Source organism: Tamandua tetradactyla, chromosome 2 (genome assembly GCF_023851605.1).
Source record: "Tamandua tetradactyla isolate mTamTet1 chromosome 2, mTamTet1.pri, whole genome shotgun sequence".
NCBI lineage: Eukaryota > Metazoa > Chordata > Mammalia > Pilosa > Myrmecophagidae > Tamandua > Tamandua tetradactyla.
Window position 1 is genome coordinate 186286171 of NC_135328.1, and position 25864 is coordinate 186312034.

Consider the following 25864-nt stretch of genomic DNA (forward strand, 5'->3'; position numbering starts at 1 on the left):
CCCTGTAGAGAGCAGTGTTGTTCAAAAGCCTGCAAAGGAAACTTAATGGAACTATTCACTTAGCAGCATTTTTTTTCAATGAAGTTCAGGGGCACAATCGAACCTCTTTGTGCTCTGAAATGAACCACCTTTCTCAAAAGAAAGACCACAGGGGGTTGACAGAAAACTTGCTGCAGACAGGAAAAGTTGGACAGCTTACAGGAGCTGATGCAGAAGGAAACAAGCAGAACTCCTAGCAGGTCCATTTTAGCATTTCATATCTCTCTCTCTCTCTCTCTCTCATTTTTCTGCTGCATTCCCAAGCAGATTTCAAATGCCACAAGAAAAAAAGAAGTGTTTTACAGCTTCTTCATTAGTTTCCCTTCACTGGGTAGGTGTTGTAAACAAGTATGCTGGACTCAGGCATAAGGGCTGAAGTTTCCTCTCCTTCAGATGAAAAGAAACTAAAGGCCCAGTCACAAGGGCCTGAGCTGAATAAAACAGGAGAAAGTGCTGCCTATGTAGTTTCTGGGAAAGTCTCCATGTCTGTGGAAAGTACAACCGCCACTCAAAGCAAATTCCCAGAACTGGATGTTAAAGCCTGAGCCCCTACAGCCAGCATCCCTGGCTTCCACTTAAGGGGCATCTACAGCAGTTAGAGAACTACAGTCCACAGACCCTTTAGCCTGTCAAAACTTTCTCTATATACACCCCAAGCTTTAAATTAGACATTAGCTTTGCTGAACTGCTTAGCAACAGAGCCTCCAGGGTCTGAAATCCCAGCCCCAAAGCAAATCTTCATTTTTGAGGAAAAAAAAGAAAACCAGGCCCCTGCCTCAATGAGGTTCAAGTCTCAAGAGGGGTGAAGGTGGGGGCGGGGGGCGCCCTCTCCACTAAAACTGCACACTCATTGACACAAGCAGTTGCCTCACACGCTGCCCACCTGACCCCCCAAAAAACCAAGTGGTTAACAACCTTGGCTTCCACGCGACCGATCTGAGGCTGAGGGAAACAAAAGGGGGGCTGGGACACTCCGCGAGCACTCAGCAGTCCGAGCCTCTTGAAGGGGAAGATCCGCACAGTGGGCAGAATGGATGGTTTCTCTCGCCAACTCCTCCTGCTCATCAACTCCCCACAGTATTAGGTCTCTAAAGCCAGCTCCTTGTCTCCCAGCCTTCCAGCTGGAGCCAGATAATAGGGCAAATAATGTAACTACTGGAAAGCGCGTCTACTGTAGGAGAGGGTTCCAAAGGCTTATCTCAACTCTGTAAATAAACTGGCCCCGGCAAACAGCAGCTTAGAGCCAAGCCCAAGCGCCGGGGTGGGCGCGACCCGCCCGGCCGCCCCACCTGCAGCAGGCCAGGCGGGTGGACGCCGAAGGCCACGCCGCGCCGGCCCCGAGCTCCCGGAGAGTCCCCGGCCCAGCCCGTTGGGGGCTCCCGCGCCCCGGCGCCGGCGGCCCCCGCCGGCCGTACCTTTGTAGCGCTCCAGCACATCCTCGTACGCCTGCACGAACTCCTTCTCCTGGCTGCGGTTGGCCGGCTGCTGACCCGGCACGTAGCCGGCCATGGCCGCCCGCGCTGCGCTCTCCCCGGGTCCCGGCGGTCGCCGGTTCCAGGCCCACGCGTTGAGGCGGCGGCGGCCCCAGCCTTGGCCCTTTGTGCGGCTCGCGGGGCGGCGGAGGCGCCCTAGCTCTCGGCTCCCCGCCCGCCTCTCCCGGCCTCGCAGTAGCGCTCAGCTCCTCAGTCCGCTCGCGCTCGCGCTCGCACCCGCCCCGCTCGCGCTCCGCGGATCCCGGCTCGCGTTTCCGCCACCCCACCCCTCGGCTCCGCTCCTCCCTCAGCCCTCCCCGGCGCGGCCGGAGGCTCCTCCCGTCAGGAGCGCCAGGCCCGACCCGTTCCCCGCCCCTCTCCCTCCGCCTCCGCGGCCGGCGCGTCCTCCGACTCCAGGCTGCGTCGGGCTGAGCCCGGGCTACCCCACACGAGCCCCCGTGGGCTGAGGACCACGGTCCTGCCTGGACCCGGGCAGGGGTCCCGCGCCGAAGGAGGAAGGAGGGGTGGTCGTAACCCTGGGGTGAGTGTTAGCTGGAGTCGGGTAACTGGGAGGCCCCACGCACTTTAGGATGAAAGGGTGAGCCGGCCGCGGGGGCAGGGACCCCTGGCAAGACTCCACAAGGTGGCAGGAAGGCCCTATTCGGCGCTGACCTGCAACCAGAGCCGGGACAAAGAAGGGAGCCCCCTGGCTGGAGAGAAATCGAGCTGGGCCTCTGCGGCTGCTGGAGAAGGACCTAGAAGAACTAAAGGGAAGGTAGAGCAGAAGACCAAGATGCCTCGTATTCTGGGGCCAGACATGGTCAGAATGAGGACAAGGGCAGAATCCAGGCAGCGCTGCAGTGTGAGACCAGTGTGAGCACTGAGACCACAAAGAATCCCATGAACAAAGGGTTTTCCAGAAACTGAGCTAGAAATGAGGGAGGCCGACTCAACATCATGAAGTAAACCAGGCCAAGGATGAGGACCCAGAACCTGGGAAATGATATCTGCGTGAGGAATGAAAACAGGATTCTGACTGCACCATGGGGTGAATAAGAGGAAAAACAGGAGGACGTAAATCTGTAAGGGAAAAAAACGAACAGGATTATTATACTGTGACAACCATCCAAACAGAGAGAGGTAGATCAAAAGGGAGAAATGTGGGAACCGGAGAGTAAACCAGGACTGTTATGGAACAAAGAAAGGGATTCTGGAGCATAACTGATCAGGAAAGGAAAAGGGAAGCCAATTATTCCCTGCCATCAGGACAAAGGAAAGAATAAACTAAGGAAACTGTAAATATGGGTAGGGATTTATTTAGGGCCATTTTGAGGACAGAATTACCGACAAGCATCTGATTCTCCATTCAGTTGTGTATCATTCACTCTCAATATTTATTTTCTGCTCTGGGGCCAAGAGCAATGAATGAGGAATTCAGGTAAATGGAAGTGATACTTTTTGCCCACATCTACCCCCATTCAGTCATTATCCTTTTCAGTTTTTCAGGAGGTAGAGAAATGGTTGCGGGTAAAAAGTTAGGCAGGCTAATCTCACAATAATGGCACAATAGCAAGTAAAAAAAAAAGAATTCATGCGACACTGAGCAGCCAGAATTGGAACTTGGGCTTCCACTGCAGTTCCCATTCTCAAGATGTTTAAAGAGGAGCTTCTTACCCCTCAGAACAGGGATAAGTGACTAATGCCAGGTATTTGATCAATGCTCAGCACACTAATAACAAGAAGAAATGAAGCTTTTCGCTAATAGGTGTGTCCTGGTTGTTGCCACGTCACACCATGATCAGAAATTGAGTGAGCGAGCGCTTAATCATATCTTGTTCCCACAAATTTTGTTGGCTTGCCCAAATTCTAGGCCTGGAGATCATACTGGAGAAGGCACTGAAATCAGAGGACAAGGAGGATCCTTAGATAAATGCTCATTTCCTTCCAGTTTAGCCAGTGCTTAAAAAAACAACAGAGTGGGCCACGGTGTCTCAGCAGGCAAGAATGCCTACTTGTCATGCTAGAGGACCCAGGTTCGATTCCCGGTGCCTGCCCATGTTAAAAAAAAAAAACAACACAAAACTAGTTCACAGGTTGGTGTCAGCTGCTAATGAGTTAGGCTTAAGAAAAGAGAAATAAGTTTGAGGTTTACTCTTTTTTAAACAAAGAAATTAAAAGGCTTTGTATTGGAAAATGCAGGATAATGGGGTTGGTGACTGATGGCATAAGCACATTTTTCGTAAACAGCAGAGAATATAGAAATGCTAACTCTGGGGATCTAGACTGTATCAGTGCTGAGTCATCTGCATTTCCCATATTATTTTATACCAGTAGGGCTAAGAAGGCCCAGACACACACACAAACCCATACATACACCTCCGCCCACATCCCAAACAGACACCTGCCTACTCATTTCCATTACAGTAAACAGGAAAGTTTCTCCAGCCCTACAGTCCTGGGGCTGCTACAAACTGCATCTTGTGAGCAGGTTCCTTGGGAATTGTGACTGATGGTTGCCAAAGGTGAAAAAAGTACAGAAGCAAAAAGTTGAAGAGAATCTACTCAGGGATGCAGGCTTTGTTGAGGACCTGGGAGGTTTGTGGGGAGAGGGCAAGGAGTTGAGATTCCTATTAAGAAATTCAGGAATCAAAAGGAAGAAAGTTCCGAATTGGGTTGTGGCTAGAGGGTTTCTCTCAACTCAAGTTGCTTTCTTTATAAAATTTGCATTTAAATGCTCCCAAGAGATTTTGAAGTACAGTCTTCTAATGAATGGAAAGGGGGAAGTCCACAGGTTTGGCTGATATTCCTGTTTTATACAGAGAACATTTTACAAGGATAGAGGAACAAAGCTACTACTGGAGGCCGTGGGGGGAGGGAGATGGGAAGAAGGACACCTAAGAAGGGGAGGTTTTTTCATTTTTTCCAAGCAACAGTCTAAATTTATAGCATGGACCGTACAATTGGGATAGCGCTGAAGCTTTCTCTTTGGGCCTGTGACTTTCCTTTGCTCCCAATGGATGAGACTGCTGTTGCATTTCTAAGGAGGCTGCAATGGGGAAGGGGAAGGAGGCAGTATGTACTCAGAAGGGCATCTAGTGGGAGAGAAGGGTAATACAAGTAAATAAGGCCTGTCCTTTCCTTGGTGGCTGTCCTCCAGCACTCAAGCCTCATTAATACCCTCTCCCTAAAGCCCAGCCACTTAAAATTTCTTTCAGCTCCGGGATTGTGCTCTCTCACCTCAGGGCTTTCCCACCAGCTGTTTTTCCTGTCTGTTAGAGCATCCCCTCCTTTGGCCCCACTCATTCTTACTCACCCCTCTGCTGAAACTCCCATAGGGAAACCTTCCTTGATCCCCTAGATCAGGAGGTCCCTCTGTACCCTGTACTCCCCTTTGATAATACCCACCACATTTGCAATTATCAATCTAATGTCTTTCATCCTAACCAAAGCATTAGCTCCCTGAAGCGAGGGGCTGTTATCTGTCTAGTTCATCACAAAATTCTTAGCATCTACAAATGTTCTAAGAAATGATCATGATGATGAATATGCAACTATGTGATGATATTGTGAATTACTGATTATATATGTAGAACAGAATGATCACATATTAAGAATATTTGTGTTTCTTTAGAGTAATTTTTTTTAATTAATAAAAAAATTTAAAAAAAATTCTTAGCATCTAGCAAATGACCTGGCATGTACAGGGTACTCATTAAACATTTATTTTAAAAATTTGACTAAATGCATACATGAATGAACCAGATGATCCTAAAATACTTGGTGACTAATGACTAAATGACTCAGATAACTAGTCAGAAGTCTATGGCTGCTGACTAGTTAGAAGGACAGGGATTTAGGAAGAGAGTATGCTTGTTTCTCACAACCTCCCTTTTCTAAGCTTGTCATTCAAAGCTCTTCGTGGCATGCCCTCTACCCTCCTTTGCAGGCTGATTGCTCATGATCCCCTCACGGGCTGCATCTTCCCCACAAGCAAACTTCTGCCCCTCAATCCCACCTACTGAAATCCTACCTATCTTCACCCATTGCGACATGCCACCCATTGTGACATGAAGTTATTTTTAATCAACCCATAGGTGGAAGAGGCCCTCCTCCTCAAAATTCCAAACACATTTCCTTTCTTCCATCCCAGGGCTCCAACCACAAGCAGTGTGCTGTCTGTATCATTGCCTCCTTAACCTCCTGCTTCATAAGTTCTTTGAGGACAGAGACATTGATTTCATCTTTCCTAATCATAGGGTCTGACACCATACTTTGCACCTATGTTCAATAAATATTTGCTGAAGGAATGGATGCATAGGGAGAGAGGCAAGGAGGGATCTATGATACAAGACAACTGCGACTCCAATTCTAGAATCTACTCAGTGCCCAAGGGTTGAGGATACTTCTTGGGCACAGAGGAACAAGAGGGGTGCAAAATTATTTCCCTTTCTGCTAGTGCTCCTCCCCCAACCTCCAGAACCTTTGCTTCCAGCACTTTTTCTTCAGCGTGGCTCATGCTGCATTATTTTGCATGTGTTAATTGTTGCTTTATAAATAAATTCTTTGCTAGTAGGGTGTGTGTGTGTGTGAGTGTGTGTGTGTGAGTTTTCTCTCCACTCCTTCAGAGGTAAGGCGTTTCCTGTCCCTTTTATATCCCCCAACAATAAGTAGTGCTAGACACAGAGGGGCTGTCCCAGGACTCACCTGTGGGTCAGCTCTGGGAATAAAGCTACCCAATTCTAGTACCAAGATGCCCAGCTCCGTCAGCCTCTCAGGCATAGATGCTGGCCAATCCCAACCCAAGCACTCATTCTGCCTAGCTCCTGGAAACTCATTCTAAGCTTTGCCTCAAATTCCCCAATCTGCTCTGGGGTAGGAAGCCTTTGTCTGCTATTATGATTGCCCTCTTCTGTTCAGAAAGTGTATAACCTCTAATCCAAGAGGCCTGGATCATGCCAGCCACCCAGGAAGACAAGATCCCTATCACCCGGCAGCCCCTGTCACCATAGCAACCCTCAAAATGGTTACTCAGCCATCTGGGTTACCATAGCAACTCACCAAGTCTCTCCACCTCAGCCTCTCCCTAGGCCTTCTCCCCTGGCTTTCCCAGCCAAAGTCAAGGAACCTCCAATCTTTGCTGGGGGAAATGAACAGAGGCCGGAGACCTGACAAGCAGCTGTCCCAAAGGGGTATGGAATATCTCACCTGCCTGGGGCTTTCCAAGGCTCAGTGGAGATAATGGGTGTTCAGGCACTCTGTGAACCTTGAAGTGCTGTGCAGATGTTAACTATTATTAAACTACTGTTCCTTGTAATGGGAAAGGCAGTGCGGTGCCCTAGGCAGAGCTAGTGCCATTCCAGTTTTGCCCCTTACTGGCTGGGACATCTTGAGTAAGCTACCACATTCCCTCTACTGCCTCACACTTACCTCCTAGATTGTTTTGAAGCTTGAGCTGATAAAGCATGTAAGATGCCAAGCAGAAAGCCTGGCATTCCTAATTTAACCACAGTAATTAGAGAAGGTATGTGCCCCTCTGCTATCTCCCAGCTTCTTCTTCAATCAAACAGTTTTATTTTCCTTCTTGAAGGAATCAGGCTAACAACACCCAACAAATCTTCCTTCCTACTCTGGGGCTGGAGAGAGTCTCATGCTGGGGTGAGAAACGGGGCACTGTGAGGTTCTTTTTGACCAAACAGGGCTGCTGGTCATCTGTACTCGTTGGGGAACTGGGTGGTAATGGCTCATTATCCATAATGACTCCCTCCACTCGAAACACCACCTCAGGATAGAAACCTCTAAAGGCACCGTGACTAGCAGCGTGGAAACTGTTCTCCCTGTGTACAGCTCCCTGAGGCCTGCAGAGGCCCTAGTGAGTGGGAGGCGCTGCTCTCAGTTGAGATCAGGGTCATGTGGAACAATTCACCAGCATGGGGGCAGGCCTGGAGCACTGGCCCCTTCCAGAACAAGAGAAGTCATTCCCTCTATGATTTTAGAGACATCAATTCTATAAGAACATCTCAACTTCCACCTTTCAAGACTGAATCCTCCTTCTGGGGTATTCTTTCCTCAATTACTCCGGCCAGGTCCTGATTCAAATCCAGGTCTCCTTGGGAGGAAGTACTTCAGGCAAAACAGATCCCATGCTCAGAAATCCACTTCCCGGATGTAGAACCAGGTATGCTCTAGTCTGGCTCAGTGTGTTCTGGGAGTAGAACATGAATCTCAAACTGGAAGGACAGGATGATCAACCAAGGGACACCAACGCATCTGCCCTGGGGCACTGACCTTAGGGACTTGGAATCCCTCAGAAAGCTCCAGGGAAATGGGTCAAATGGCACTGGTTGGTTTTCAGAGATGGACACTGAAGCAGATAAGCCAGTATATTTACTAGTGGAGGAAAGGCAGTGTTAACATAATGGTTAAAAAGTGTGGGAGGCAATCGTGTTTGATTACATAACTGAGGGGGAAGGGAAGGGGATCTATGAATGAAATAAGATTGGCCATGAATGGATAATTCTTGATTCTGGATGACAGAAGATCGTTATACTATTCTCACTGCTTGGTATATGTTTGAAATCTTATGAAAAGTGCAGGGGCTTTGGAATGAGGCAGAGCAATTAGGGACTGTACAATTCCGCAGAGCACATCGTATATGTTGTATCCCTGGGGGCACCATGCACAATGAAAACAACACAAAAGGTGCCCTTCTCCTCCACTCCCCACCCCTGCAGTGAATCCCAGCGTCACTATTTGTTTATTGCATGACCTCACAGTTTAACTTTTCTATAAAATCAAGAATAGCAACTACTTCCCAGGGGTCTGGAGGATTAAATGATACATGTAAAATGCCTGGCACACATTTAGGACTCAATAATGGTAGTGTTTCTAGCTACTATTTATTAGGGGTTCCCAGCTGGCATAAGCTTCCAGGAGTTCCTGAACTGAATCCAGAGTTCAACAATCTAAACCACCCACTGTATTCTTCAAATCCTAACCCCCATAACTCTTTTCTCTTGATTGTCCTTCCTTCCTACTGAGGGCAAAGAAAGGAGAGCAAGAATAGAAATTAGCAACATGGACATGCCCTCTCATTTCAGGTTGTCCTGGAAAATTCCTATTTATTTTCCAAGTCCCAAATCAAATGCTATCATTGCTCTAAGCTAGGAGGGTTGGTGGGAGGTGGGGGTCCTTTGCTCTCATAACTTCCTCCTCCTAACTCTGTTTGGGCTTGCAGGGAAGCACAGCTCATGTTGCATTCTAACTGCTTTTGCAGGTAGGAGCTGTGTTCTGGAGCCCAGTTTGGGCCTAGCACAAAGCAGCCCTGGGAATATTTGTTAAACAAGCAAGTGCATGATCAATGAATAGAGGGATGAATCAATTCATTCATGAATTAATGAACAAGTGTGTGAGTGAATGAATGATATTAATGATAACAGCTAATATGTATCCAGTGCTGATTGCTTAGCAGGCAGTGAGCCAAGCACCTTACTCCTACCATCTCATTAAATCCACCCTGCAAGACTCTCAGCTTGAATAAGCTCTCTTGTTCTCCCATTTTAATTGTGAGGAAACTGAGGCTCGGCAAAGTTAGGAACTTCCCAGGGTCACCCAGGTGCTAAGTGGTGGGACTGGGACTCCAGCGGATTCCAAAGCCACTCCCTTGAGTCAATGAATGGAAGACTGAGCAAATGAGGAAATGAGTAAATGAGGGAGGGAGGAATGCTTGTGCTGCCAGGAGGCAGAATGCTCAGAGACACCACCCACTGATGCTCCAGGCAAGATCCTCCCCTCAACACCAGGCAAAGGCTTGGCACCTCCTGGAGGTAGGGGTGGGACACTGTTGAGGACTGAAACTTCAGCCCATAATCATTCTTCAAATTACAGGGCTTTGAGAACTTCAATGCATCAGCATCCAAGGTCCAGGCAGAGATTGCACCCGAGAGCACCAGTTCTGCTCCTACAGGAGAGCCAAGGCAGTACCAGGAAGCTGGCCATTTTCTAAGTGACAGGTGGCCACCAGCAGACCCAGGGCCAAATCACAGCAGGTCCCAGCCACAGCAACCGGGGGAAGGGATGCCAACCAGGCTCAGTATAGCACTTTGGTGATGATGGGTTATAAATAATCATGCTCGGGTATGTTCACAGACTCTCCCTAGGGAGAGGACTGCTGAAATAAAAGACAAGTGCAGCCCTAGATCCCGCTGCACTGTTAGCTCTTCTAGAGGCATCAAATCCCTGGGCCCATGAGACTGAGAAATAACAGCCGTTCACAGCTCCCAAATTAACCTGTCCCCCCTCCACATTCTTAACCTCAGTCCTAGGCTGCTTCAGAACAGAAAGGCATGAGCCAGACTGCCCATCCAAACCTTTCTCTTCATTACTTGGGAAGTAATTGAGAGACTGACTGCATAAAAATGGCACCTTGCAATACAGTAACCACCTTCCCTCACCAGCTGGGGTCCCACAGGGACCCTAAGCCTCAGAGAAAGGACAGATTAGCTGTCTTTCTTGCTGCCTGCATAGAATTCTGCTCACGTGGTCATTCTCCATCCCTGCAGCTAATGTGACCCAGATTTATTTTCAAAGAGCTGGAGCCGAGCTGGTGGTATGTTGCTACAATTCACTGTGCCCCACTTTCAGGGTATTCTCTCCTGTTCATCTTCTGCCACTGAAGCCAAGCTCTGGGACATGGCCAGGGTCTGTGAAGATACTGGCTCTGAGACCCTGGAGAGGAAGAGGAGTTTTCTTGGGTGCAGAGCTCTACAAATGCCCCTGCAAGCGAAAGAGCCTCAGGGCAAAGAAGGTTACTTGCCCAGGAGTAGTGGTTCCCAGCGGAAATGTTTGTAGGGTCACATTTGCTAACCCTGCATCTCTTCCTCCCACCCATGGCTTCCATCTGCTCCCTGATAAAACCTAGAATGAACAAAAGAAAGGGACAGACCCATGAAGCCTGGATCCCCTTCCTTGTCTGCCTGGAAAACTGCTGACCTCCTGGAGCCTCCACTACCTCCTTCTCCTTATCCAGGGAAACTAAAAAGAATGACTAAAAGCAGTGACAGGCAGTGCCTTTGAACCTGAGTTTGTCCAGCACTTTCTGATTCTCATTCAATGCTTGTTCTAAGCATCTCCTTTTAACAGATCAGGAAACTGAGACTCCAAGAATTGAAGTCATTTGCTCAAGTTGCCCCAGTTATCTCCCTGTGCCTGGCACATAGCTGGGATTGAGTCCATCTTTTTGCAGATGAATGAATAAATAAATAAATGAACAAGCAGAGAGGCATCTGTGGGATATCCTTTCAGAGCCCCCATTCTGGAGGTGAGGTGTATGGAGCACAGAGGAGCCCACTCTTCCTTGACCAGGCACTGTGCTTCCAGGGCTGTTTGTCCTGGGCAAACCCCTGAGTGACTCCAGCCGCTGAGTTTAGGTTCAGAAAGCCGCAACAAACGCCAACATCCAAGCCCTCGCTGAGCCTCTAGATTCTAGAGAACTCTTCCCATCTCCCTCAAACCCCTACCCCCTCTGCCCTCAGAGTGAGAAGGGTAAGATGGGACTCCTTACTCCAGCAAGCTCCAGATCTGGTAGGAGAAGCAAATCTGGAAACAATGAACTTAAATATAAGGCCAAATGAAACGAGGGCTGGATTGAGATACAATTGCTATCTTGACTGCAGGTTCAGGGAAGCCTTCCTTCCTGGGTGAGGCTACCCTGGAACAGGTGCTGGGGATCATGATGTCAACAGCACCTGGTGATGAGCAAGAACAAAGTCTATAGTTGCTCTCTGCTGGTTAAGAGGAGCCCAATTCCTTGGCCGAGGTCATTCTGCCTTCCGTTTTTCACAATACTCCCAGGATGTAATTACTTTTTCCTCTGTCCTCCCAAGTAGACTGAGGCCCATGAAGGAACCATATTTTCAGCCGTCTTTGAACATCAATGCCAAGAACAGGGCAATTCCTCCATATATGATGTTAGATGGATGAATCCATGATTGACAGATGGATGGTGAATCCCTCCTGCACCCAACCCTGCCCCTAGCACAAACATGACCCCCTCTTCAGGACACGCAGAAAACTTATCATAATAAGCATACAAATCTACAACGATAATGAAGGTGAATGGCGCCCCCTAGAGCTGTGCAGAGTACAACTGTGAAACACCCTGTCCCGCACCTTGTTTTTAACCCTCTCCCCACAGGACCTGAGAGATACAGCCCTGCTTTCTCTCCTCTTTTCTGCGCTTTGGAGTTTGCTCCCTGCTAGAATAGACCTCCAGCTACGCTCTTCCTTGTTGCTCACTTCCCCCCACCCAAAGGTTTAAGGATTTTACTGCTGCTATTCACTAAAGCAGAGAGCCAGGGAGGGAGAGGCACAATTTCCCAGCTCTTTATCCCCGACCTCTCTTTTTGCTATAGGTCAGGATCCTGAAGCCTCTCCCAGAGGTGACCAAAAGGTCTCTCAGGTGAGTCTGAAGACCAAGTCAGCTAAATTTAGACTGTCACCTGCAGAATACTTAGACTGGCTTAGTCGCCAGGTACCACCTGAGGACATGGAAATAGGAATGTACTTGGAGTTATAACATCTGTGTCTACCAGTCCTGTGTAACCACAGGCAAATCCCCCAAACCTTAACACCTATGCTGCCTACTGTGCAGAGTCATGAAATCGCTATGCAAACCATAAAACTGATAGACAGAAAAGGCATTTTCATTAACAACTATTGTTGCACTTCAATGTGACTGGGCTTACGGAATGAGCTGGGAATAGGGTTGGCAAGGTTGAGGGAGAGGAAATGGAGGGAAAGCATAGGATGGGAAGATGGCAGGAAGAATCAGGTTACAGCCTATGACGAGTCTCTAGAACCTGCTTTGACATTGGAGACAGATTAGCAAATTTCTCAACCCTGACATGCCTTTCCTACTCCGACACATGGGATCAGCAGGATTCCCCACATTAGGCCTCTCAAGCATGGGTGAGGCCCTGAGAACCAGCACAGGACACTGAATGGGGCCAGGGACAGGGGAGGTCCTTAGAATTAGTGAGACTTAGTCAGACATCCCCCTCCCCCTCACTTGGCTTCATAACCCAGATCCACGGGGAGGAGAAAGGAGCACAGGCTACAGCTGGCTTCCACCATGAGCCTGACTTCATTTCCTCTCAGAATGAAAGTTCTAACTTTAGAGAGCTTCAGAGCACCCAGGGTCTCCCAGACATAATCCTCCTGCACTTTGCTGGAAGAAGTCGCTGCAAAAGTAATGCTGCCTTTTCAATAATTCTGGTGGAGGTCCCACGACATCCTAAAATCACACGAAGATTTCAGCCAGATCCTGAAGTAGCAGTCCCGCCTCCTCTCTGCTGCCTCGCCTCTCCTCTCTCGCTAACGAAACACCGCCCAACTGCAGCACACAAGTTATTTTTAACCATGGCAATCTCCTCATCTTCAGCCTCTCTGGCCCCAGCCCCCTCCTCAAGACAAGACATTTGGCAGTGTCAGAAGGTAAAGAAGTTCAATACCCAAGCTGGAAATAAGGCACAACACTATTCCCTCCCTCCATTGCTTTGCCAAAGGGTTGAGCCCCTGGGCTATTCCACTTCTATTCCAAATTTGAAATGCTAAACAGCAGCCAAGTCAGCCCATGGCCCTCCTCAGGGAGGAAAGCAGGGGAGATCACCACAAAAGGCTTCATAGGTGTGTCTGAGTGATAGAGGATGGGGGTAAAGAGTAGGGTGAATGGAGAATGAGGGATCTGTGAATCCTGAGGTCCCTAAACCATGGCCCTGCAATGATGGGGACAAGTAAAGCCCTTTCTGCACCCTAGGAACAGCTCTGGTTGATGCCACAGGCCCAAATATCTTGAGGTCTGAGGAGTCAGCACCTCCAAGGGCTTCTTTGGCCCACCAGATGGAGTTCAAACTCTCCAGCTTGCCTCCTGGCTCCATCTTGATTATTTGAGCCCACATTGCCCTCTCCCTGTCTAACCCTCCATTAGAGCCCCCTGCCTGGCCCTGGATCACAATCTGTTACATCTTATCCTCCCCTTGCTCCTTGTATTCATTCAGTCATTCAATACTGGTTGATTATTCCTAGCAGGCGCAAGGCCTTGTGCAAATAGCAGGGCAGGGGCGGGGGTGGGGGTGGGCGGTAAAAACATAAACGCAGCACAGTCCTGAACTACTCCGAGTCCTGAGGGGAATGGCAGACACACGGTGGGATAACTGTTCTACTGTACAAGGGAACTCGAGGAGAAAAAAGTGCAAATATGACAGCCAAGGAGGGAGCATTGGATACACCCGGGGGCATGAGGGACAGAGGAGGCGGCCCTTAAGAGAGAAGAAGGGGTTCCCAAGCATCTTGCTGAGAAGAGAATCACAACTCAGAGGTTCGATCCTGCAAAATGCACATCCTTGGGGGACAAGTCACGGTAAAATATGGCAGAAAACCAGTATACTTGGGGATAGAGGTGGCAATAGGTAGAGGTGAAGAGGTAAATTGGGGCCTGCTTTCAACGGTTTTTTATCCTGAAAACCTTTATTCCACAGGCAATGAGGAACCAAAGGTTTATAAGCAGGTAAGTAATAGGATTAGTTTTGCATTTTAAAATGAAATACTCTATTAATGTTGTGGAGGAAGGGAAACAAGAGTGAAAGGAGGGGACCTAGGTTCAGGTGAGACATGATAAAGCAGAGGCAGGGGAGGAGGGATGGAGACAAGGGATATTTGAGAGATAAGACAAAGGTGGCAGGATGGGCTTTGGTGATGGGTTGGATATGAGGGATGTCATTGAATTAGCTGCAGGCATTGCTCTGTCTAACTTACTTTAGCACCAATGCCTCCTGAGATGATGTGCATACCCCATGGGTGCCTTTGGATGGGAGCAGCAAAGAGGGCACCTCACAGATCTGTCACATATGTGTCAGAGGTGGCTCCCCTTTACTGAGCCAAAACCATGCTAAGAGCTTTACATGGGGTTCTTAAGATGAGGAAAGTAAGGCTCAGATAGGATAAAGGACTGGCCCAGGGTCAGTGGCAGGGTCCCAACTCAGTACCTCACCTCTCTGACTCCAGAGCCCAGTCTCATAACCACCACACTGTACTGCTGCCTGGAGAGGACCACTGGCCCCTCCCTCCGCGGGAGGAGGCAGCTCCCTGCCCTTACAAAGCTTAAGGGTGAATGTGTTCAACACTTTTGGAAAGTGACATGTGTGAACCTGTTCTCTCCTCAGACTCTATTCTAAGGCAAAAAAAAAAAACTTAACAAAACTCAAAAGTTAATATTCATAAAGATGTTCACGGCAGTGGTGTCTATTACGGTGAAAAGGTGAAAAACAGTAGGATTTAGAAAATCATGAAATATTACATAGCCCTTAAAAATGATAACTATAAAGCCTAAGCTGTAATATGGAAAATCTTTTTGATGTAAGAGCAAGCAAAAAAAGTTAGATCCAGAATGACACATTAACGACAAAGGCAACTGCATGGGAACTATAACTATGCGTGGACAAAGACTGGAAAGAGGATGCAAAAATGAAAATACATCCCATAATTATGGTAGGGGGGTTAGAGGTGGCATATTGTCTTCTTCCAAATTTTTCTTTAATGTTATTTCATCATCTTTCCAAAAGTAATAATAGCCAATTAGATTCCAGCTGGCTTGTCAGAGAGCTCTGAGAAGGACCCTCTGTCCCGCACCTAGCCAGTGCCCACTGGCCCCACTCATGCCCTGCACCTATGGCTTCCAGCTCACTCAGGGACCTTTCTTACCAGCCACTCTGACCACAGCACGTTCCGCAGGGTCCAGCACTGAATCCTGGCTTTTCCGCTTTTTCTGCTCATGCAGCGGTAGGTTCCAGGGCAAGGTGTCCCCCGGGGGACAGGGGGACAGGCTCCCTGACCGCTCGCTCCTGTAAGACCGCTCACTCCGACATGACCGCTCACTCCGGCACGACCGCTCACTCCGGCACGACCGCTCACTGAGCGTCTCTTCATCTGAAGAAGACATCGCCCAGGCAGATGCTGAAGAAAAAGGTCTGGGAGCCCAGGAAGAAGTGATCTGGGGGAGAGAGTGATACATGTGAGCAGACCAAAGATGGGGTACACTGGGTCTTGGGGGGCAGGGGGTTTAGTCATGGTTCTGCCACTGACTTGATCACCTCCATTTCGTTATCTGGAAAATGGGGTGATGATAATATATGGCAAGCCTAGTTCATAGGGTTTTGGGGAAATCACAGGAGGTAATATATGTGAAAGAAGTCTATAAATCTTAAAATGTTATGTAAAAGTTAGCACCTGTTACTAGTAACCAAATACTGTTGTTATGTTTTTGGTACATTTGGAGGGTTAAACTCACAGGTCCCACAGATAGGAACATGTCACTTCAAATTCCATCTCTACCACTTATTAGCTGCACAACCTTGGGGAAGCCATTTAATGTCTTTGAGCCTCTACATCCTCATCTATAAAATGGGGGTGATAAAGGCCCCTAAACTCACAGAATTGTTTGCAAGGACTAAATGAGTTCCTACTGCCTGGTAAGCACTTAAATTCAATAACAGCTATTATTATACTTCCATTTTACTTACCTCACAAGAATGTTACAAGGATTAAATGGGGCAACAGATGGGAAATATTTTCAAAAACTAAAGCATGATCTCAGTGGCACACATGAAATAGAGTATGAGCTAGAACAGACAGAAATTCCCAGATTTCTCCCTTTCTATCTCCCCTGATAGATTAGAAAAAGTACTAAACTTGAAGATAGGACAGACCTGGGTCTGAATTCTGGTTTGGCCACTTACAATTGGTGCGATCTGAGGCAAGTCACTTCACCTCTCTGAGATTCTGTTTCTTCATCTGCAAAATGGGGGTAATAATTCCATTTTAGAGGCTGTTTCGAAAAAACAGTGAAATGCAGTATAAATGTAAGACTGGCACACAGCAGGCATTAGATAAACTGTTCATTTGCTAATTCCAAGGGCTGTTGGGGGAATAAATGGCTTAACGTGGTGGGGGAGAGGAAGGGTTTAAAAAGTCAGTTCTAGTCAGTTTATCCATTGGAGAGAGATGAATGAAAACATAATCACTCTGGGGCCAGCAGGACTCCACCAGTCAGACTGGGCAGCCTTCCCTCAGCCCAGCCAAGCTCACTTCCCAGAACCATCTGCTACACACAGCCCACCACCCCCAGGGTCCCACCAGAGCCTGGATGGCACATGCCTTCAGCCTCTCTGCAGGCAGGAAGCCCAGCCCAGGTAGCCAGCTTCCATTTTGGCTCCAGGGTCCTGGGAGGGCAGAACACTATTAACTTCCCCTTAAGGGGAATACCTGCACACAGGCTCTGTGGAGACAGGGAAGTGGCTTAAATGGCTGGATCTGTAGGTTTCTGGGAATGGCTCCTCCTGAGTCTGGGAATCTCAGCCTAGAAGCAGCAAGGAGCAGAGACAGCCTCCTGGTCACTGGCAGATCCTAAGCATAGGCACAGAATCCTCAGAGATAACAAAAGAAACATCAAACCCGTTTGGAGCAGCTCCGTGCAGGAAGCCCTTAGATAGTCGTGGGCAGACAAAAAAAGCCCTGCCAGGACATTCTCTGTGCCAGCAGCCTGGGCCCTCTTCCCATGGAACATCAAGAAAGAATCCAGCACCAGAAGGCAGAAAGGAAAGGACCCAGGTTCTGGCGCAGCTTTGCCTTTTACCCCAGCTTCTACTCCCCCAGCATTACCTTCTGGCTCCTACCTCCCAATTCTTGCTGCCAGGTCAAGTGCTGAATTGACAGCACCAACCTCAGGGAAACTCAGGCCGAGCTTCCATCGCTATCCTCAGCTAGGAGCAAGAAAACGCCCCTCCTTTCAGACCACCTGCCTCATCTGAGCACCGCCCATTCCTCCTCGCCAAGAATCCCTTTCTACTACAAAGACCAGCTCATCCAAGGCTTCCACCCGGGAAAACCGCCCTTCCTCGGTTCTACCCGGCTCAGTCTCCGAACCCCCACAAGCACTTGTTTGACCTCGGGGCTCCCGCCTCACCCCTCGGTCACTGGGGTCACCCCATCAATCCCCAAGTCACAGGAGCAGCGCGCCCATACCCCCAACCCAATCCGAAGGCTGCAGGCCGGGTCCTTGACGTGCACCTTACCTGGCGCTCGCAGCTGCGCACCCCCACTCCCCACCTCGCCCCACCTCGCCTTCCTCTTTTACTCCCTTCCCCACCGTGGCAGGGAGAGGCGTGCTCGTGAGCCTGGGGCGGCGCGGGTGGGTCCGCGTGCCTGTCGCGCGCGGCTGACAAAGAGCGGGGGCCCTGCCGTGCGGTGCCGACGCGTTGCCTAAGACCGATCCCGGCGCTGGGGCTAGGCGGCGGAGACCCGAGGCCGGGAAGCCACCTTCTTCGCCCCGCCGGGTCCGCTGCCGTGAGCCTCTTGCCGGGCCCCGGGAGGGCTTGGCGCCCCTATTTTCCCGGGGAACACGCCTCCTTTTGGTCTGAGCAGCGCTGGCAGAGGGATAACCCCGGCTCCGTGCGCTACGCGCTATAGAGCTCCGCGGCCGCGGGGGTTGCAGGTGCGAGGCCCAGACCGCCGCGATGCCCGCCCGTGTCGATCCTCCTTTCCGCTGTTGCGGGGTACCCTGGGCTCAGATGTGGCCGCCCCAAGCTTTCCGATAGCCCCGCGCGTTCAATCACTGCACCCCAGCTGCCGCCGCGCACCCCACGCTCAGGCAAGGAGCCTGAATCCAGCCCTGCACCCGGTGCCTTACCCTGGGAGCTGGAGGAGAAGGAAGACCGGCCGGCGGCCGCAGCGAACGCGACGGTGGCGGGGTGCGCCCTAGGCTGAAGACGAATGGAGGGGAGAGCAGCAGAGTCGAGGGGAGCGGCTCCCACAATGGCCGAGCTAAGGCGCCGAGCCCCCCGCCCCCCGCGCCCTAGCGGCAGCGGCTGAAGCGAAGCCGGCGCAGCCGCCCAACCCGCTCCCCCACCCCCAGCGCCGACACCGCCTCCCGCCCCCCCGATTCGTGTTCTCCCTGCCCTGCACCCACCCCTGAGCGCCTCCAAGCTCCTCGCGCGCCCCCGTTTCGCCGCCCAGCGCCCCTCTGCAGCGGCTCCGCGTCCTCTTGCCACCCCGAGGGCCTTCTCCCTTGGTCGGTCTCCCCCGCAACTCCTCTCCGGCCTCCGCCCCTGTCCCCGAGGCCAGCTCACACCCCCACATTCCCCGCCCTCCGCCCAGTCTCCGCGGCCGCTCGCTGACCCTGGGCGGGCTCACCCGGCCCGTCCCCTTGCAGATCCTCACCCCCCTCCCGGAGTCGCTTTCCCAGGCTATGGGTCTCTCAGCCTGGCCTCCGGTCCTCCAATAGCCCTGTTCCCCTACCTGCTCCCCTTTCTTCCCCTTTGCCTAAACCCACGTCTTGTCCCTGCCCCTGGAACTCCAGCTCCCCCTCTTACAGAGAGCCCTTCCTGGCCACCTATCCACCGGCCTTCTGGAACGGAATGCAGGAGGGCCCCGAAGGAGGCCCCATCTTCTCTGCGGGGTAAAGGGCAGAAGAGAACCAGCCCCAAAAAGGGAACTCAGCCTCTTTAGACAGCGTCAACCCAACCACAGGCGGGCCCTTGGGAGAGGCTTCATACGCCGCTGAGCAGGCATTTATTGAGCTCCTTCTGCATTCGCGTGGCCCAATAATACGGAAAATTAGAGCCAGAAGTGCCTCCAATCCTCTTGTGATACAGATAAGTGAATATGTTCAGGGAGGGGAGGGGATTTGCCTGAAGTCACTCCACTAGTAACCTGGAGACCATGCAAGTTGTTTTGAATAGATCACATCACGTCTAATTCTTACCATCCTGCTCATTCATTCATTCAACAATTATGTACCAAAAATCTACCATGTGTCATACCCTGAACTGGTACTGAGGATACAATGATGAACAAGATGTATCAGATTCTTGTCCATTGACTCCACTGGGCTTGCAGTATAGCAGAAAAGATAGAGGTAAATCACAATGCATCCCATGAGGCATAGGATCTTCAATTTATGGAGGCAGAACATGATCAGATGATTTTACTCACAGTCACCTAGGAAGAAAATGGCAGATCCAGAACTGGAAACCATGCCTTCTGACTTCACACCCTGTGTTCTTTTTCTTTGTAATAGCTGGGGGGAAAAATGGGTTGAAGCAATTTATAGAAGCCTTCAAATTTCAAGCTAAGAAATGTGGAGTAAATTTTATGGTTATGAACAAGCAAGGAGGTGTCAAAGCAGAAGCGTGATAGTGATTCAAGGGCAGGTTCAAGATAGATGTGAGTGGTAGTGGTTATGGTGGGGACTACTGCAAAGTCCTACAAAAAGGTAGTGAGGCTCTGAACCAGGATAGGGACCATGGGGATGGAAAGGGATGATTTCCACCCACTGAAACCTGCTAGGTTTCTGTTTGCATGCACTCTCCCACATTAAGAAAGGGAGGTGCATTTACTAAGCTCCTACTATGTGCAAGACAATGCCTAGGCATTTTGTGTTTGTTATATCATTGTCTGCTCCATATGCCTGTGTAGTGGGTACCTTTATTATCCCCAATTTACAAATAAGGAAAAAGAGACTTCAAGAGGTGAAAGCACTAGCTTAAGGCCCCAAAGCAAGCCACTTTTGATGCTGGGGTTCAAGTCCAGGCCTATCTGCCACCAAATCTCATCCTCTAACCACTTCTCTCCCATTGTCTGAAACCAAGGCAAAAAGCCAGGGTTTTGGGTTCTTCCTGAGAACAGTCAGAAACTCAGACTGAACTGTACCTGGCCAGAGGTGCATGTCCCTTGTGGAATATCTACTCCACAGAAACCTGTAGAAGCCTCAGCCCAGGATAACTCTGCACCCTGATCCTAAAGTTCCTGGGGGGCTGGCTTAGAGACATAGAGGCATGAAGCTGAAGAGGCCATAAAGGAATCATTCTCAGCTTTGAAATGCATGCTAAGGCCCTTCCCTGATGAGATGGGAAGATGGGTCACAAGGGGGAAGACAAGCTGAAAGCATAGCAAGCATATGGGATACCCAGGTGTGAAACTGAGTCCCCACAGGGGGCTGGATCTGTAGGCAGGGACTTGGTGTACAGGGCCAGCTAGGGGAGGCTTAGAGGGAAGGGCTGTTAAATTACCTAGGGGTAGCATGCTCACCTACCAGGCAGTAGACCCTGGTTCAATTCCCTGCCTGTGCACCACCCCCCCCCCCAAAAAAAATCACCTAGAAATGTAAAGTCACAGCCTCTGTCTCTAGAGAGCATCTAAAGGTTTTCATCTTGTCTGACCTCAATATCCTTCTCAAATCTGACCACCAGTCATCTTCTGAATTTTTCATGCTGTGGTTTGTGAGAAGGTGCGGCTTCCGAAAGCTTCTGGGCTTGGAACATTCAGCTGTGTCTCCCCAGGGCTCTAGTTCCAGCAGTGCTACCCTGGGATTCAGCTGCCGGTGATATCTGCCAAGATTTTTTGCAACTGGCAGCCAGCCAGCAACCTTGGGCTACTGTGCTTCGATTCATTTCAGCAATATTTTATTGAGAGATGCTATGTGCTAGGGATGGTTCTGGGTTCTGTCGGGAACCCAGAGGTGAATCTGATCAATCTTTGTCCTTGAAGAGTCACGGGATGGTAGAGGAGGCAGGCACTTCAAAGTAATTCCCTACCATAATCTTCTCTGGGTCTGATAAGCATCCCCCTCTACTATCTCCCATTGTACCCACTGAAGACCACTGCTAATTCCCTCTGCGGGTAAGTAGCCTTGGAACCAGGAAATTTCACACCTCAAACATCTGAGCGGGCATCTCTTTGTGGCTTTGAGTGGCACCAGAACATCTTCTTACCAACATGACTCTTTGGAGGCCTGAACTAGGCTCCCAGGCTGCTGCTTCAACCCACAGCTTTTTAGCCACATCAGGATGACATTTTAAAAAATATCTATTTTTATTGAGAAGTCTTCACACACATGTACAGTCCATACATGGTGTACAATCATTGGCTCACAGTATCTTCACATAGTTGTGTGTTCATTACCATGATCATTTTTAGAACATTTGCATCACTCCAGAAAAAGAAATAAAAAGAAAAAAGAAAAAACTCATACATCCCATCCCCCTTACCCCTCCCTCTCATGACATTTGTTTTTTGTTTTTAAGCTGGGTTGGCAGAGCAAACTGAGGCTTTATTTTGGAAAAGACAAAATTGGCTTCTAGGTGGGGACATAAGCAAGAAGGGTTCTCCTATTCCCCATGCCCCCTGCGCACTCATTGTCCCCAGGCTCTAGGGCAGCCACAGCAGGGGTATGGCCTGAGAGGGGTGGCAGTGGCAGTTCACTTCAGCGGGACATCACACAACTTGGACACCAGCTTCCCATCGTGTGTCTCAATGTTCTTCACAACCATGGCGTTGGTGGAGCTGCTGCAGCTGAAGGAGCTGGAGCCCCCACTGGAGCTGAAGCTGGACTGGAAGGAGCTCAGGCCATAGTTGTTGCTGGAGCCTGTGAGGCCCCCAAAGGCAAGGTTTGGTGGACCCGAGTAGCCACTGGAGGTCTTGTATGAACACTCACAATCTGCATCCCAGCCTCCAACTGGCTCTCCTCATCCTCTAGCAGCTGCGGTAGGTGGAGATCTCAATGTCCAGGGCCAGCTTGACATTCATCAGCTCCTGGTACTCATGCAGCTGCTGTGCCATGTACTGCTTGGCCTGGTGTAGTGTGCCCTCCAGCTAGGCCAGCTTGGCATGGGTGTCCTTAAAGGCCAGTTCCCCACGCTGCTCGGCATCAGCAATGGCAGCCTCTAGGGAAACCCCCTCTATCTTTAGGGCCTCGGTCTCAGCCTACATCTGGCTGATGTTCTGGTTCATCTCAAAGATCTCCGTCTTCTTGCGGCGGATGTAATCCCGGTGCTTCCCAGTCAGTGCCTGCAGCTCCTTGTACGTGATCTGGTACATGCTCTTGGCCTCAGCCCAGCTGCGGTTGTCCGTGTCCTCATACTGGGCCTTGAACTTGGCAATGATGCCATGCAGGTAAAGGGAGCAGTTGTTGTCTGTGGGGAGGACCACGGACATGTCCAAGATCTGGGTCTGCAGCTCATGGATCTCCTCCATGAGGAAGTTAATCTGGTCAGTCAGCCCTTCCTGGTGGGACTCCAGGTCTACTTTGTTCATGTAAGCTTCATCCATATCCTTCCTCATGAGGAAAAATTCATTCTCCATCTCTGTTTGCTTGTTGAGCTCATCCTCATATTATTCTTGTAGTCCTCTACCAGCCCCTGCATGTTGCTAAGCTCTGCTTCCAACTTCAGCTGTTCCTGGCCCAGCATCTCCAGCTGCCTCTGAAGGTTGTTGATGTAGCTTTCATACATGTTGTCCATGTTGCTCCCAGCCATCTTCTGCAGCTGCAGGGGGTTCCACTTGGTTTCTGGCATCTTGTTCTGCTACTCCAGGAACCGTTCCTTGTCAGTGAAGGAAGCAAACTTGTTATTGAGGGTCTTTTTAAAAAATATATATATATTTAAATTTTTATTAATAAACCCAATCAACATACAATATAAACATTCTTTTTTATCACATAGTTGTATATTCATCATCATGATCATTTCTTAGAACATTTGCATCAATTCAGAAAAAGAAATAAAAAGAAAACAGAAAAAACTCACACATACCATACCCTTTACCCCTCCCTTTCATTGATCACTAGCATTTCAACCTACTAAAGTTATTTTAACATTTGTTCCCCTTATTATTTGTTTATTTTTAATCCATATGTTTTACTCATCTGTCCATAAGGTAGATAAAAGAAGCATCAGACACAAGGCTTTCACAATCACACAGTCACATTGTGGAAGCTATATCATTATACAATCATCTTCAAGAAACATGGCTACTGGAACACAGCTCTACATTTTCAGGCAGTTCCCTCCAGCCTCTCTGTTACACCTTAACTAAAAAGGTGATATCTACTTAATGCTTAAGAATAGTATTCAGGATTCAGGTAATTCAGGATTACCTCTCGTCTCTGTTTGGAATCTCTTAGCCATTGACACTTTATTTTGTCTCATTTTTCTCTTCTCCCTTTCAGTGGAGAAGGTTTTCTCAATCCCCTGATGCTGAGTCCCAGCTCATTCTAGGATTTCTCTCCCATGTTGTCAGGAAGGCCCACACCCCTGGGAGTCATGTCCCACGTAGAGAGGGGGTGGGCAGTGAGTTTGCTTGTCGTGTTGGCTGAGAGAGAGAGGCCACATCTGAGCAACAAAAGAGGTTCTCTTGGAGGTGACTCTTAGGCCTAATTTAAGTAGGCTTATCCTATCCTTTGCAGGGTTAAGTTTCATGTGAATGAACCCCAAGATTGGGGGCTCAGCCTATTGCTTTGGTTGTCCCCACTGCTTGTGAGAATATTAAGAATTCTGCACTTGGGGAAGTTGAATTTTCCCACTTTCTCATCATTTCCCCAAGGGGACTTTGCAAATACTTTTTTATTCACTGTTCAAATCCTTCTGGGATTTATCGAGGCATCACTCTGGACAAATCTACAAAATCTCATGCCCTACTCAAGGTTCCATGAACTTATGGTGTTCAATTAAGCTGCCCACATAAGTTATATTAGGAAATGCACTAGTCAAAATATAAATTTTGTACCTAATAAACATTTTTTGCTTTAGTCTCTCACATAAGTTAAAGTTTTAAATATTAATTATCATCTACTTTCAACACCCTGCATTATTGACACGCCTTTGTTCTTCCTCATGCAAAACATTTTTAAATTTGTACATTTAGTCACTATCGTTATACACTCTAGGGAAGGTCTTGATCTGCTCCTTCTCTTGCATTCACAAGGCCTGGATGTTGGGGTCCACCTCCCGCTTATGGTGTTCCGGCAGGCTCTGGTTCAACGTGACGGCTGTGATGATCCCTGAACTCCCTGCCACACTGTAGCCCCTGGCCAGACCCATGCTGGTACCCAGGCCACCCCAGAAGCTGCTTTCACTGCTGCCTACCCAGGAGTAAGCTAAAAAGCTGATGCGGGTGCCAGGCCCACTTGGGTACAAGTGGCTACAGAAGGCCCAGGGCCCGGAGGTGAACACCTTGTAGGACTTCTGGGTAACCCTGATGGACATGGTGGAAGCTGAAGAAGTGGGCAGGCAGGCCAAACTAGAGGTTGGAGAAAGAGCCAAGGACTGCTGCTTCATGGTTCAACATTTCTTTTTTAACACATCCGCTCAGCAAACACTAATTAAGCCAGTGCCAAGCACTGAGCTTTGTCCTGGTGGTTCAAAAGTGAATCAGATAGACTTGGCCCCTGTCCTCAGGGTGTACAACTATGCTGGTTTGAAATGATGTATGTACCCTAGAAAAGCCATGTTTTAATCCCAATCCCATTTTGTAAAGGCAGCCATTTCTTTTAAATCCTATTCAATGCTGTATGTTTGAGACTGGAGATATGATTTAATCCCTGGAGATATGATTTAATCAGGAGTGGTTGTTAAACTAGATTAGGTGATGACATGTCTCCACCCATTTGGGTGGGTCTTGATTAGTTTCTGAAGTCCTATAATACAGGAAACATTTTGGAGAATAAAGGAGATTCAGAGAGAGCAGATCAGAACGACCTAGCCATGAGAAGCAGAGTCCACCAGCCAGCGACCTTTAGAGATGAAGAAGGAAAATTCCTCTTGGGGAGCTTCATGTAACAGGAAGCCAGGAGAAGAAGCTGGCAGATGATGCTGGATTCACCATGTGCCTTTCCAGATGAGAGAGAAACTCTGACTGTGTTTGCCTTGTGCCCTTCCACTTGACAGAGAAATCATGAACTTCATTGGCCCTCTTGAAATGAACTATCTATCCCTTGATGCCTTAGATTGGACATTTCTATTGACTTGTTAATTGGGACATTTTCTTGGCCTTAGAACTGTAGACTAGCAATTTATTAAATTCCCCTTTTTAAAAGTCATTCCGTTTCTGGTATATTGCATTCTGGCAGCTAGCAAACTAGAACAACAACCTAGCTTGAAGACAGACAAGTGAAAGGACAATAATACTTCAGCTTGATTCACGCTGAGGTGGAAGGGATACAGTGGGAGGAAGCACAGAAAACAGATGGTCCTAGAACTTTGAGACCACGTACTTTCACCAGGCCTCTCATCCTTGTCTTTCTAGGTCTTTGCTTAAATGCAAACTCTTTCAGTCACCTATCCCTGAGAGAAAGCTTTATTCTTCTTCCATACTGGCTTTTCCTACAGTTATTGTTCTCCATCCCAAACTGGGCCCTCTGGAACTGGACAGGGATCATGAAGAAGGTGAAATATAAGTATGAGTGGAGACTGGAGCCCTGTGCAGGTCATGCTATTGGAACAGAGGAAGTAGCACAGAATCACTAATGA

General features: G+C 49.1%; 1 protein-coding gene, 1 long non-coding RNA gene and 1 pseudogene across 13 annotated transcripts in view; 1 reads left to right on the top strand and 2 right to left on the bottom strand.

Annotated features, from left to right (window-relative positions):
- MACF1 (microtubule actin crosslinking factor 1) overlaps window positions 1–18642 on the bottom strand; it is a 379780-nt gene extending 361138 nt beyond the window's left edge. For 9 of the 11 annotated variants that reach the window (XM_077150197.1, XM_077150196.1, XM_077150193.1 and 6 more), the window contains exons 1-3: window positions 18529–18642; window positions 16301–16355; window positions 15267–15555 (exon numbers count right to left, since the gene is read on the bottom strand). In XM_077150197.1, coding sequence (XP_077006312.1) covers window positions 15267–15504 — 238 coding nt within the window. In that variant the 5' untranslated portion in view covers window positions 15505–15555; window positions 16301–16355; window positions 18529–18642. The remainder of the gene's footprint in view (window positions 1–15266; window positions 15556–16300; window positions 16356–18528) is intronic. The other 2 variants (XM_077150191.1, XM_077150190.1) reach the window with 1 other exon arrangement.
- On the top strand, window positions 6505–10779 carry LOC143674455 (uncharacterized). Of its 2 annotated transcripts, none has more exons than XR_013171060.1 (4): window positions 6505–6700; window positions 7595–7686; window positions 9396–9520; window positions 10070–10779. It is a non-coding gene; the product is annotated as an uncharacterized LOC143674455 (long non-coding RNA). The 2 variants fall into 2 exon arrangements; XR_013171061.1 differs by having other exon boundaries at window positions 6506–6700; window positions 10152–10779.
- A 3175-nt stretch (window positions 18643–21817) lies between the features above and the next one.
- On the bottom strand, window positions 21818–24601 carry LOC143663559 (keratin, type II cytoskeletal 8-like; annotated as a pseudogene).
- Window positions 24602–25864: the final 1263 nt, after the last annotated feature.